Raw genomic sequence first — 14,918 nt, forward strand, 5'->3', positions numbered from 1 at the left:
AGACTCCGCATAGACAGTGACCCAGCCGGGAATCGAACCTGGGACCCTGGAGCTGTGAAGCATTTATGCTAACCACCATGCTACCGTGCTGCCCACTTTTTTTTAAAATTTTTTTTATTTTTGTGAAATTGGAAAAAATAATTGGGTATTCTAAATTTTTAAAAAATGCAGACACTCAATCACGGCAAGCAGGCTGTGCTGAATTTTGTGTGACCTAATACATATGTCGTGGGACATGATAAATGTAGAGATCTCCCCAAACCTTCAGACTAAAAGCATTTTTTATTACCTCACCTCCCACTTCTTTTGCAGAATCTACCATGGCATATTATTATTTTCTATCTCAGCCAACATTGTAACAATTGTTCTACTTGTGTAGGCATTCTTGAAGTAGTCAGTTGAAAATAGGTGCAGCAAGTGAACCATAGTGCGCCAGTGAGTCACAGCAGGAGCCAGGTACTGTTGGACACATGGAAAGCTCACATCTTACCCCAGCTGTGAAGCTCAGCGATCTGGACCATGCGCAGTTTGCACTTAAGTACAGGATGCTATTTGAACTGTGCTTTTCCCAGTCACTGGAGGGGGTACCAAGCTCTCTGCAAATTCTGGTATTAGCTGAAGGAGCCCAGGAATCAGCAATGGGAAGTTGTGAAGAAACAGAGCTACGGTCAACAGAACGTTTCGCAACTCAGAGACCATAGATAGGGCAGCCCAGCCTTCGATCACCAAGATTTAAACATGGAACATCATGAATACTCAAAGTGAAGCTTCAGGGGCCTTGGGCTGAATTAACCGTGACTTAACAGCGAAATCGCGAAACGTGATCGGCCGGAGAATCGGCTCCGACACCGAAATTAGGCCTGACGCTTGTGGTGATGTGCTTCACTGTAAATACACAAGGGGTTAATGTAAATACATGTAGACTAGCTAGACACTAGAGGGAGCACCAGAGACATCAGATACATACACACTCAACCAATAGATCAGTTAGATAGGACACAACCAATGGGCATTCAAGATACACACAGATACACCAGCCCAGATATAAAGGACATCACACACATGATCTGCCTCTTTCTAGGGGAGACAGTCAGTGAGTAGAGACACAGGGTTGATTTGATGTCACTCCCACCACGTGGATTGCAGCAGTCTGGTTAGTCAGTCTGAGTAGCTACAGTAGGATTAGCAGTAGTGTCGAACCCAAGTTATAGAACTGTATATAGTTTAATAAACGTGTTGAAGTTATCTCCACGTCTGATCCTTCCTTTGTCAAGTGCACCACAAGGAAGCCGCTTATGCTACTCCTAGAGCATAACAAGACAACCCTGGTTTCGTGCCGAATTGGCATTCTCTGGACCCCTGAAATCGCAGCGCCCGCAGCCCGGCCCGGAAGTACAGTACACATCTCATTATCTGTCCTGACGACAGATTCTCCGGGGCCTCAGCGATTCTGCGGCCTGGATGGGCCGATTTCCCGATGGCCTGTTTCCTATGTCCTATAACAAATCGTGAAGCTGGCGTGCTGGCTGAGTCAGCTGTGAGAGGGGGTATAAGGTGGCTTGGGGAAACTGTGGGCTCCCGACTAGGGCAGGGAGGGAAGTGCCATAAAACGGTGGCCCTGGCAGCAAGGACGGGCACCAGGACCGGGGCACCGACGGGGCTAGGGTGAGGGGACATGCATGGTTGGGGATGCATGGTGACAACCGGGGCCACTGTGCAGCCCATGGTACCTGGTTGGTCACGGGTGGATGCGCCATGATGAGATGTTTTCATGGACGCCCTGCATGCCCTTGCGGACTGGTACATCCAGTACCCTGTGGACTGCACCCACCAGGATGCCCAGGCAGCGGGCTTTGCCGCCGTCGCCGGGATGCCCCGGGTCCAGGGGTAATCGATGGGATGCACGTCGCCCTGCGGCCACCGGCGGATAACAGGCCGCTGTTCATGAACAGAGAGGGGTGTCAGTCCATGAACGCTCAGGTGGTCTGTGACCACCAGATGCAGATCCTGCACGTCTGTACCTGGTACCCAGGCAGTGTACATGATTCGTTCATATTGGCACAGTCTGTGATCCCTGACACGTTCGAGGGACAAGCCCCCTTCCTCCCCCCCCACCCCCCCCCCTGACTGCAGGGTTGGTTGCTGGGCGACAGGGGTTACCCGTTGCGGTCATGGCTGATGACACCTATGCGGAGGCCACAGACCGACGCGGAACACCACTACCAGTGGTGTTGTCGAGAGGTGCTTTGGGGTCCCGAAAATGGGCTTCAGGTGCCTGGACCGCTCTAGAGGGGCCCTACAGTATGAGGCAAGGAGTGTCGGCTGCATTGTTGTGGTCTGCTGCGTCCTGCACAATATAGCCCATGCACACCCCCGTCTGTTATATATACCTGCGGCACTACAAGCAGGGGAACTGGGTTGGCAGTGACAGCAGGTCTGGTCCATGGCATGGAGGATGATGATAACACACTCTGCAATGAGCTCCATGTCTAACGATGTTGAGCAATGTCTGACTCCAAGGCCACAGTAGCACCTTCCACTTGGGTGATCCCTGCATGCGAGCTAGCCAGTCCATCACACGGTCCTGTCGAATAGCTGGGCACAGTGATGGGAATGGGGAGGGGGGGGGGGGGGCTACATGGTCCACACACTGGGCCTCATGCATCCAACACCCCTCACTCCCAGTGGCCATCACTAACTGCCTCTCGAGGCAGGGTGACCAATTCACCTCTCTGGAAGCAGAGTTGTCCGGAGATGACAAGTTGCTAAGGGCAAAGGTGAACGATCTGGAGAATTGCTCCAGAAGGCAGAACTTGAGAATCGTAGAGCTGCCAGAGGGTCTGGAAGGTCTGAAAACAACTAAATATATGTCACAGATGTTTGGGAAGATGGTGAGTGAGAGTGGAATGGCATCCCCTCCGGAATTGGATTGGGTCCAGAGGTCACTCAGGCAGATGAACCACCGTGGGCGATCATCATGCGCCTTCATAGTTACCAAGAGAAGGAAAGGGTCCTGCGGTGGACGAAAGACCATTGAAACTATAAATGAGAGGGCCAAGCCATTAGGCTGTACCATGATGTGGGAGCATAACTGGCTAAGAGGCATGCAGCATTCAACAAGACCAAGGCCACGTTGTGCAGGAGAAATGTTCATTTTAGTGTGGTATTCTCTGCACGCCTCGGAGTAACTTATGAAAGACTATTATTTTGAGGGGCCAGAGGAGTTTGTAAAGCTGCATTGACTGGGTTCGAGCAAACTGTGATATATGTTTGTTGTGAGGTTTCAGTTTGGGGAGTGGGTGTGAGATATTTTGGATTTGTTGGGGTGCTATTTGGGCATTCTGGAGTTTGTATTTGTATTTTTACTGTTTGACTGTGGGATGGCTATTGTTTGGGATTAAGGGTGGGGGGCTTTATTCACCATGTTGCTGCTTTATTTGGGTGTGGTATTGATGGGAGAGTGGGCCGGGGAGGGGAGGGTTAGCTCTCTGACTGGCTACAACTTTTTCTTTGTCCTGTTCTGATGTGGGTTTGGCAGTCATCTTGGGTGGGCCTGAATTCGGCACTGGTTGCTGGAATGCCCAGATCATGGGAATGAGGGATTCTTGATCAGCGGGGCGGGTAGACAGCTCCCTGTTCAGCTCGTTACTTGGAATGTGAGGGGATTGAAATCCCCAGCGAAAAGATCTAGGTATTTGCGCACCTCAAGGGTTTGAATGCTGATGTGGTATTTTTGAAGGGGTTCCATTTGCAGATTAAGGAGCAGGCAAGACTACGGAAGTGTGGGTGAGGCAGGTATTTCCTTCGGGATTTGATAGTAGGGCTCGGGGGTTGTGGTGTTGTTTAATAAAAGGATATCTTTTTCAGCAGCTAAAGTTTTGACAGACCTAAACGGGAGGAATGTGATTGTTAGTGGGTCATTGGGAGGTACCGCAATGGGGGAGGTGGGGGGGGGAAGAAAGAGAGAGAGATACACTCTCCTGGAGTCCACACAAGAAGAGCGAAAGGGTGGAGAGCCAGAGGTTGGTGGATTCTATCTTTGAGGTGGACCACCAGTCCTGACACGAGTTATTGGCGAGTAATTGCAGATGGAATTTGGGCTGCTGACAATTGGTAAGGACGGAGATAGCGCAGGTGAAGGATTCAAGTGGCAGGTTGGTCTTTGCCCTAAGGAAGGGTAATGCGGCTTTTGCCGGCCACACTGGCACAGGCATTGATCGCCTTGATTTTGAGGAAGGATAAGGATTCTATAGAGTGTGGCTCATTTTTCCCAATTTGGTTACTGAATGCTGATGATAAACTGTTGGTGAACCTTCTGCCAAAATGCTTGGAGGTCTGTCTCCTTGGAGGAACAGACTACGTACGTCAGGCAACATACGTAGATTACTTAATATTGTCCTGTCGCCCTCTCAGTTCCTGAGCCAGAGGTGATTGTTTCAATGAATGCTGAAAAAATGTTTGATCGGGAGGAGTGAGGGCATCTGTTCGAGATCCTTGTAAGATTCGATTTTGGGCCTAGGTTTATCTCAGGGATTTGTCTTCTAACAGGGTCTCCGTCACAAATGTTTATATAAATTTTTTTAAAAGTACCCAATTATTTAATTTCCAATTAAGGGCCAATTTTAGAGAGGTCAATCCACCCACCCTGCACATCTTTGGGTTATGGGGATGAGGCCCAAACAGGCACAGGGAAAATATGACAGTGACCCGGGACCAGGATCGAACCCGGGTCCTCGGTGCCGTGAGGCAGCAGTGCTAACCATTGTGCCACCCCGAGGTCAACCAGATTATACTTCATTACAGAACGATAGTGCATTCCTTTGTTGCAAACAAAAAAAAGATGCAAAAATCATGCTATCTTTCTTCCCACAAACACAAAACATGAATTATGGGAAAAAAGCAGATCGATAGACCTTTTTTGTGAACTTTAGGTCTGATGGTCTAGTTTTTTTTCCCCCCACCTGTGGCCAAAAAGCACAGGGGCCTGGTGACTCTTTTGCTGTGCTGCTATAAAGCAATAAACTCTTTCCAAACACTCAGGTGAGCCACTCACTCGCCAGGTTAACATTCAGCACATAGGCAGTGAAGTCTTTTCATCAGAATTTCAGGATATGTGATAGATTGGATCAGCCACAGGTTTATGTGCACCACTGTCACTGGGCTGTAAAGTTTGATTCATCAGTGCTCTCCTATAGGGTGAAGGCTCTCATCTTTCATGCCTTAGTTACCAAATCAATTTTTACATGAGTTGGTGACAGCCGTGTTTTACAGCGTTAATGTAGTTGGCCCAACAAGCGACGCCCACATCCCCGAACAAATAAAATTATTATAAAATATTTCACTACTACTGTTTACACCAGCAGCAATGATCACCACAACAACAATAAACACAGCAAGCCCTCAGCAGAGGAGCCATCAGAAGAAAAAGATTCTTCAAGTCAGGCAGAGTTGTCTATGCCACATTTTATTAATTCAACAAAATTACAAATACAGTGGGTGGATGGAAAAAAAAACCTTTCACAGTTAAAGCATAAATTGTAACTCTGTGGTGCAGGTTTGCTGGCCCCCTTTCATCCCTAACAGCTGGAACTGAAGCAGCCCAGTGTAAGGAGTGGAAGCTCTTTCCTCTGACACATGCAATAGTCCAATGTGGGGAAAAAGCCGTGGTCCTCTCAACCCAGTTGTTAACATTCCAGGATCTTGCTGCAGACACCAAATTGAAAATATTACCACCCTCTTGCCTCAGAAATGCAACGTTTTCCCTTGCATTGCCTTCAATAATAAATGATGCTAATTACATTTGGGCTTATTAATTCTTGTTAGTTAGTTTTCCTTCACATTTAATGAAGTAGGATAGGCAAACATTTGACTCCGGTAGTTCTCACGCCCCTTTAGCAACAATGTGCAACAAAAGAGTAAAACGATTCATAATAAGATTCTATCCACACCACACAGAAAATAAATCGGCCGTGAAGATTTTTCACAATTTTAAAGTAATTTTATTTTCTCGTTTTAATCTCTGTACTACACGTACCAATGGAGCAGCAGGAAAACAGGCTCAAGGCCCAACTTGCACCTTCCCTACTACACAGTCAAAACTAGAACTTGATAAATAAGGAGAAAAGTAGCAGGAATGTCAAAAGTGTACAATGGTACTGGCACTATGAAAGCAAACTTTGCTTTTTCACATCAAGTTTTCCTGTTCTATATCTATCCAGTCAGAAAACATTTGATCATTTTGAAATCACTTGCTGCTTCTTCTTCACCATCTTTGTGTCAGCAAGTCACAAACTGAGTTCAAGTATCACGAACTGATATCCACTTGCTCAAGGTCTGTGGCCAATATGATTTAATACAGAACCAACTACAGCATTTGACGTTTCCATCAGTAACATCTGTACCTATTATGTTCATTGACTTACTGAGGTTAGCTGCAGTGTTTGAAACAGTGTTCATGGCAGCACCTCATTGGGCAGAATCCTGGCGCTGAAGACTTGGCTGTAGTACTCGATCAATAGCTCAGTAAACATGTTGATCGGTGGGAGGGCGTGCAATGTTGCAGGTCCTTTTGTGGGCCAGATAAGGTTCACTCCAAAGACACAGGCCAGGTTTGATGGGTTCATTTTATTAAAAATACTCTCCTGGGACACCTAGGACACAACAGACTTAATTAGATTTCAACAATATGCGAAGCATGCTGGATTATCATTGCAACACCAAGATGTACCAACCTTCCAGGTTAAGAGCCTCCATTGCTCTAATCTGGTCTGCTTATAGGACTGACATGGGTTATGGGGCAAAGATTGTGCTCATGGGCAGTATAATTGACTGTAACCTTGGCTGTAGCTTCTATCCAGCTTGGGGGCAATCTGGAACTATTGATCCTTCTGAAAAGACGCTACTTAGCTGGGTGCGAAATTCAGCATCTTTTTTAAAAGCAAGGAATAGGTTTATTTTTTTCTTTTTGATATCTGAATATTCCAGATATTTATTCCTATTATTTACACTATTAAGGCTTTGTCTCTAACAATGCTCAGAATCCATATCATACAGTCACCTGATGGCCAAACATAGCCAATAACTAAAATGACAATTTTCATTGGGAATCAGGAAAATCTCGGAACTGGTTGAATTCACACCCAGTACAAAGAAGATGGCTGATGTTGACAGAGGTTAATCATCGCAGTCCCGGGACACCCTTGCAGGAGTTCATCAGAGTCGTGCCTGAGGCTCAACCATTATTTTATCAAATGGCCTCCCTTACGTCATAAGATCAGAAATAGGGATGTTCACTGATGATTGTACAATGTACAACTCCTCATATACTGAAATAGTCTGTACTCGTATGCAGCAAGACCTGGACAACATTCAGGTTTGATCAGTGACAAGTAACATTCATGTAAACCAGGCATGAATGCCTCCAACAAGAGAGAATCTATATTCTCCCCTGGATATTAAATGGCATTACCATCACTGAATCCTCCATTATCAACATCTCAGGGGTGAATATCACCCAAGGAAGGAGCAGTGCTCCGAAAGCTACTGTTTGAAACAAACATGTTGGACTTTAACCTGGCGTTGTAAGACTTCTCACTGTGCTCACCCCAGTCCAACACCGGCATCTCCACATCCCAGTTAATAGGATCATAGAATCTGCAATACAGGAGACCATTCGGCCCATTGGGTCTACACCCACCCTCTGAAAGAGCACCCTACCTAGGCCCATGCTCCCATCCCATCCCATCCCCGTAACCCTACCTAACTTTTTGGACACTAAGTTAGCAATATAGAATGGTCAATCACACCTAACCTGCACATATTGGGATAAGTATACCCCGCAGGGCAAGAGTTATAGCTGGGGGAAGGGCAATTATGATGCCATTAGACATGACTTAGGATGTGTAGGTTGGAGAAGTAGGCTGCAAGGGTTGGGCACACTGGATATGTGGAGCTTGTTCAAGGAACAGCTATTGCGTGTTCTTGATCAGTATGTACCAGTCAGACAGGGAGGAAAGGGTAGAGCGAGGGAACCGTGGTTTACCAAAGAAGTGGAATCTCTTGTTAAGAGGAAAAAGGAGGCCTATGTGAAGATGAGGCGTGAAGTTTCAGTTGGGGCACTTGATAGTTACAGGGAAGCGAGGAAGGATCTAAAGAGAGAGCTAAGACGAGCAAGGAGGGGACATGAGAAGTCTTTGGCAGGTAGGATCAAGGAAAACCCAAAAGCTTTCTATAGGTATGTCAGGAATAAAAGAATGACTAGGGTAAGAGTAGGGCCAGTCAAGGACAGTGGTGGGAAGTTGTGTGTGGAGGCGGAGGAGATAAGCGAGATACTAAATGAATACTTTTCGTCAGTATTCACTCAGGAAAAAGATAATATTGTGGAGGAGAATGCTGAGACCCAGGCTATTAGAATAGATGGCATTGAGGTGCATAGGGAAGAAGTGTTGGCAATTCTGGACAAGGTGAAAATAGATAAGTCCCCGGGGCCTGATGGGATTTATCCTAGGATCTCTGGGAAGCCAGGGAAGAGATTGCTGAGCCTTTGATTTTTAGGTCATCATTAGCTACAGGAATAGTGCCAGAGGACTGGAGGATAGCAAATGTGGTCCCTTTGTTCAAGAAGGGGAGTAGAGATAACCCCGGTAACTATAGGCCGGTGAGCCTAACGTCTGTGGTGGGTAAAGTCTTGAAGAGGATTATAAAAGATACGATTTATAATCATCTAGATAGGAATAATATGATTATGGTTTTGTGAAGGGTAGGTCATGCCTCACAAACCTTATCGAGTTCTTTGAGAAGGTGACTGAACAGGTGGACGAGGATAGAGCAGTTGATGTGGTGTATATGGATTTCAGTAAAGCGTTTGATAAGGTTCCCCACGGTCGGCTATTGCAGAAAATACGGAGGCTGGGGATTGAGGGTGATTTAGAGATGTGGATCAGAAATTAGCTAGTTGAAAGAAGACAGAGAGTGGTGGTTGATGGGAAATGTTCAGAATGGAGTTCAGTTACGAGTGGCGTACCACAAGGATCTGTTCTGGGGCCGTTGCTGTTTGTCATTTTTATAAATGACCTAGAGGAGGGCGCAGAAGGATGGGTGAGTAAATTTGCAGACGACACTAAAGTCGGTGGAGTTGTAGACAGTGCGGAAGGATGTTGCAGGTTACAGAGGGACATAGATAAGCTGCAGAGCTGGGCTGAGAGGTGGCAAATGGAGTTTAATGTGGAGAAGTGTGAGGTGATTCACTTTGGAAAGAATAACAGGAATGAGGAATATTTGGCTAATGGTAAAATTCTTGGTAGTGTGGATGAGCAGAGGGATCTCGGTGTCCATGTACATAGATCCCTGAAAGTTGCCACCCAGGTTGATAGGGTTGTGAAGAAGGCCTATGGTGTGATGGCCTTTATTGGTAGAGGGATTGAGTTCCGGAGCCATGAGGTCATGTTGCAGTTGTACAAAACTCTAGTACGGCCGCATTTGGAGTATTGCGTACAGTTCTGGTCACCTCATTATAGGAAGGACGTGGAAGCTTTGGAACGGGTGCAGAGGAGATTTACCAGGATGTTGCCTGGTATGGAGGGAAAATCCTATGAGGAAAGGCTGATGGACTTGAGGTTGTTTTCGTTAGAGAGAAGGTTAAGAGGTGACCTAATAGAGGCATACAAAATGATCAGAGGGTTAGATAGGGTGGACAGCGAGAGCCTTCTCCCGCAGATGGAGGTGGCTAGCACGAGGGGACATAGCCTTAAATTGAGGGGTAATAGATATAGGACAGAGGTCAGAGGTGGGTTTTTTTACGCAAAGAGTGGTGAGGCCGTGGAATGCCCTACCTGCAACAGTAGTGAACTCGCCAACATTGAGGTCATTTAAAAGTTTATTGGATAAGCATATGGATGATAAGGGCATAGTGTAGGTTAGATGGCCTTTAGTTTTTTTCCATGTCGGTGCAACATCGAGGGCCGAAGGGCCTGTACTGCGCTGTATCGTTCTATGTTCTATATTTGGACCGTGGGAGGAAACCGGAGCACCCAGAGGAAACCTACACAGACACGAGGAGAGTGTGCAAACTCCACATAGACAGTCACCGGAGGCTGAAATTGAACCCGGGTCCCTGATGCTGCGAGGCAGCAGTGCTAACCACTGTGCTAGTGTGCCATCCTCACCAGGTGAAAAACGAGTGAAATGTTCAATAGTTATGTTTCAAGCAGGATGGTACAGTGATGAAAACACTGGCTATTTCTAGGCCACGGGATTCACTATGTACCATATGTATCGCCCTGACTCCATCATCCAGCATGGAACTATGTTGGCAGAATTTTTAAAATATTAAACGAATGAAGTGATGGGACCTGCCACTTCTTTAACAACAAAAAAAAATAGAAGATTACAGGCCAATGCTGCATGGAGTGTTTTACAGCCCAGCAAGAATTAGTTACATCACAAGCTTTTTATGCTAAAGAATAGTAACAAACAATAATTCACCAGGCACATTTGGAAAGATTGTCCTGTATAGTGTGCCATCACATACTCTCCAACCATTTAAAATGCATCACTTCAGTTTTCATGCAATCTCAACTTGTCTCCATTTATTTTGACATCAGAGTTAGTTTATTGAAGGTGTAACTGTTATGAATGGACTGGAGTAGGAACACATGTGCCCCAGGCAGCCAGACATTTGAATCAATAGGATGGCTAACAGATTCAGCCGAGGTGCTTCAGCCCATTAATTCAGATCAGAACTAAATTCAGTGCTTCGAAATGATCTCAACTACTTTCCCAGTTGATAGCTTCAGTTCAATAATCAGGATCTGTACTAAAAGTCAACAGTCCAAAGAATTAGTATTATGCTTAGAAGCTGGTTTGACGACAACATTAAGTTTGCACATTTCATTGATGGCATTAGAATCAGAATCCCTATGGTGCAGAGGGAGGCCATTTGGCCCATCGAAAGAGTACTCTACCCAGGCCCACTCAAACCTAACCTACATATTCATTTGTAAAACAAAGCTAGCTCTTTCATCCACAAGCATCACCAATTACTTGAAGAGCACATTCACGCTACAGAGATGTGCAAGAGTAATGCACCCACCAATGGCCTAATATACAATGGCACTGAAGGTCCCAGCTTTAATCCCGAGTTTCGCCGCGTTCACTCATACTACCAGGACATCTGTTTGAATATTACAATAGGTTTCAAATTAGTGTGCGAGGGAAGGAATTAGTTGTCTAGCGACCACGGCTGGAAATAGTGCACGTGGCCCTCAGTGGGAACAAATCAGATTTGGCTGCGATTCTGTCCATGTTTAAACGGGCCACTGACATTCAACCATCCAAACCTAGCACCTTGAGCACAGTTCATAGAATCATAGAGTTTACAGCGCAGAATAGAGAGTGCGTCACCAATTTCAGAGAAACGATCATCAAATGAAAGAAAGCACTTCATGACAGGAGGGGAGAAAATGAGGGGGTGGAAATTAGTGGGCAGCTACCCAAAGCTGTGGTAGAACACCGTTGATATAGTTGAACAGTCTCATCAACCACTGCCTATACAATGCACTCTTGTATTTCTTCCGAATTGGAGACCCCCCCACCCAATGCACAACTCTGCCGTGCTCCTCCTGCTGCAGTTGATCCGGTAACATGAGGCACCATCATATTCATTTGAACGTGATGTCCAGTGGTGCCAGATGGAAAATCAAGTGGTACTTTTTTTATTCCAGTCCAGTCCATTGCTCATCAGCTCATCAATCTTTAAAAAAATAATTAAGCTCCCCCACAGGGATACCATTGTAAATCACAAAATCACATGCACATACATCCTGACTGACAAAATGTTGATGTTTGTAAATGACATACAGAGCATTACAAGAATACTCACCATGTGGAGGAAGCATATCAGGTACTTTACAATGATATAGTTGTGTTCTGGAAGGCTCTGTATTATTTGCTTGCATCGAGTTACTCGGAGGCTGCTTTCAACAGCTAGAAGTAGAAGCGTATGCATCAGTTAGAACTTAACTCAAACTGCATCAAACACAGTAGCGACATGCACATGGTCACCTGCTAGCAATATGTGCCAACTTGCTCTACTGAGAAAGAGGTTCAGTTCCAGGAAGCTACAGATGCTCAGCAGTGACCGGCCACGATGATCAACCTCCTCCTAACGCACGGTACTCAAACATGTCGATAAATCTGATTCTTTGCCTGCAAGACCCTGTGTCACCTCATTCCAGCTAGATCTGGTGTGCGGCAGCATGTTGCTGAGGAGAAAGGAGCAGGTGCTGTTCCTGCTGGTGGTGGTGGTGAGTTTTGTTTCTGTCTCTCATCAGAATTGCAATGTGGGGCTGCCATAAACTAACTGCTCCCTTCGCATGGCGAAGGCTCAAAGCAGAGAAATGCAGCTGAAGGCGTGAAAAGGTGTTGGACAAGTGAAGCACCTTCCAACAAATTGGTAATCATCTATCAAGCACTGACAGTTCTCTCATCGAAGAAGTGCTTTGAACAGCAGTGTGCCAAGGGCAGGGCTGGAGTTCAGCAATGTGACCAAATAAGGCCTTCAGCTCATCAGTGTAACTAATCAAAGCCTTCCCAGCTTGTCAGTTTCAGAGAAGAGGCTCTCTTAATGTGCGGTCACTTCTGTGATATTGGCGAGTTGCTAACTTGTTGGGAAAGAGTTCCGCTGGCTGAGAAATTCAGACATGAGTATCAAAGCCGCTCTTAATTGAGATTTTAAATTACCTTAATAACTGACCTACGGACCCAAGGAGGCTCCCCGCTTGCCCTCCATCCCACCTTGCAGAAACCTGGGAGGATGGGATGATCCTGATCCAATGACATCAATTTCAGGGGATTTTTCTCACCACACATACTTCCCGTGGTTGGGAAAATTGCCTCGCGTTGTCTTTCAAAACACTGACACCATCTCGGATTTTGTATTGCTCTGTGCACAGCAAAGCTCTTCATCCCCAGACAGTCTCCTTAAATGTGCTTCTAGCATATTCAATTGTTATGCAAATGTAACATCACTTCATTCTCCCCAACACAGGCACATCGCTGCGTTCACTATGTGATTATATATTTCTGTGTGTACAGAGCGATGAAGCAAAGCAACTTCGGCAATGCTTATTTTAAAAAGGAGTTTCATCACTTTAATAAGACAGGTTTCCTAGTTACTGATCGGCAGTAACAAATCTTATTTTAATTAATTCACCATTAAGTTATTTTACAGTTTAAAAACAAATGAAAACTATCTGGCAAATGTCTACGACACTAAATATTTAAATTAAAAGGGACTGCCACAGCCAGCACCACAGACTCTCTACCCCGGAGCCATCAATTTCATTGTAGAGCAATTTTTGAGGAGGCATCTTGCTGACATTTGTTTCAGAAAATCTGGATGGGGGAGGGAGCACAGGAATTGGATCCTTGAATTAAACCAGCGGGTTTTGCATTTTAATAAAAGGGAGCATTCTCTTCAATACCTACTTCAGAATACACCGCCTATCCCCATAACTTTTTGACTTTCAGTAAAATATAAAAAGGTGCATTATCGCTTCATTATCCTGCGCAATTCTTTTCTCATTTGCTCCTTTCCCCCCTCTCTTCCTCAACACCAGGTTGCTTCCTGATATCTCCGAGAGAGCTCAGACCATGATTACCGATGTGCTGGTGAACCTCTTGTGGTCAAGAGAAGTTATTATCCCCTTCTGGCACGGAGTTCAAATCTTTTTACGGCCATTTTCGCTGAACTCCTCAAACCCTCCTGCTATTAACAAAACACCTAGATCTGCAATCCAATTCATAGAACATAGAACATAGAACAGTACAGCACAGAACAGGCCCTTCGGCCCTCGATGTTGTGCCGAGCAATGATCACCCTACTTAAACCCACGTAACCCGTATACCCGTAACCCAACAATCCCCCCATTAACCTTACACTACGGGCAATTTAGCATGGCCAATCCACCTAACCCGCACATCTTTGGACTGTGGGAGGAAACCGGAGCACCCGGAGGAAACCCACGCACACACGGGGAGGACGTGCAGACTCCACACAGACAGTGACCCAGGCGGGAATCAAACCTGGGACCCTGGAGCTGTGAAGCATTGATGCTAACCACCATGCTACCGTGAGGCCCCCGATCTAGATTAGAAAATTGCAAACTGCCCAGATTAAATGCAGGCACTTGGCTAACACAAGAGAATTTGTTGGCAGGGAGTACCATGGATATGTCAAACAAAAAATAAACCTCATTTTCTGAGGAAAGTTATAACAATTTATGTGCAATTAGTCAGCATGGTGCGTTCTGTACTCATGTTATCCAAATATATTTTGTACTGTTTTTTTTCTATGATTCTACCAAGTGCTAATGTTTAAACAACTGCAAATAATTAAATGCAACATGCTGCAAGCAAAATGTAAATGTTTTATTAGCTCAACTCAGCAGCTACATCCAGGGCTGGGGAGATGTACCACTATTTAATTATACACCAGGCAGAGGGAAAAACAGAGCTACGGGTTAAATTGTTTTTTTTAAAAAAACATGTGGACGGAATTCAGCGTAGCATCTTCTGAGCCTCCATATGTTACTGGAGACTGGAGCACCATTTCAGAACAGGAATGCCAGGAACAATTCAGAAACATTTGAATTTAGAAAGGCTTTTTGGATTGCATTAGAAGAGTAAGCCCACCCTGCTCCACTTTGTAAGTAAAATCAAGTTTCTCACTTTCATCAAAGAAAATTACCTCAAGCGTTTCTCAGTGGAATGGTAAATGGCAATGGCAGAGATACAGCAGACGAAAGCCCCATGAAAATATTTACCATAACTTTTAATTGCCACCCCATTTTACACTCTACCTCTCCTGAAGGAGGAGTCTCACACTGGGATACAAGTCCAGAGGCACCATTAACACGTCA

At 45.5% G+C, this 14,918-nt stretch overlaps 1 protein-coding gene across 3 annotated transcripts in view; it reads right to left on the minus strand.

The window, feature by feature from the left end:
* Positions 1-5,446: 5,446 nt before the first annotated feature.
* Positions 5,447-14,918, minus strand: part of LOC119954705 (rho GTPase-activating protein 8-like) — a 93,019-nt gene continuing 83,547 nt past the window's right edge. For all 3 annotated transcript variants that reach the window (XM_038780187.1, XM_038780185.1, XM_038780186.1), the window contains 2 exons: positions 11,879-11,982; positions 5,447-6,650 (listed from right to left, as the gene is read on the minus strand). In XM_038780187.1, the coding sequence (XP_038636115.1) occupies positions 6,453-6,650; positions 11,879-11,982 (302 nt within the window). In that variant the 3' untranslated portion in view covers positions 5,447-6,452. The remainder of the gene's footprint in view (positions 6,651-11,878; positions 11,983-14,918) is intronic.

This window comes from Scyliorhinus canicula, chromosome 20 (genome assembly GCF_902713615.1).
Source record: "Scyliorhinus canicula chromosome 20, sScyCan1.1, whole genome shotgun sequence".
Taxonomy (NCBI): Eukaryota; Metazoa; Chordata; class Chondrichthyes; order Carcharhiniformes; family Scyliorhinidae; genus Scyliorhinus; species Scyliorhinus canicula.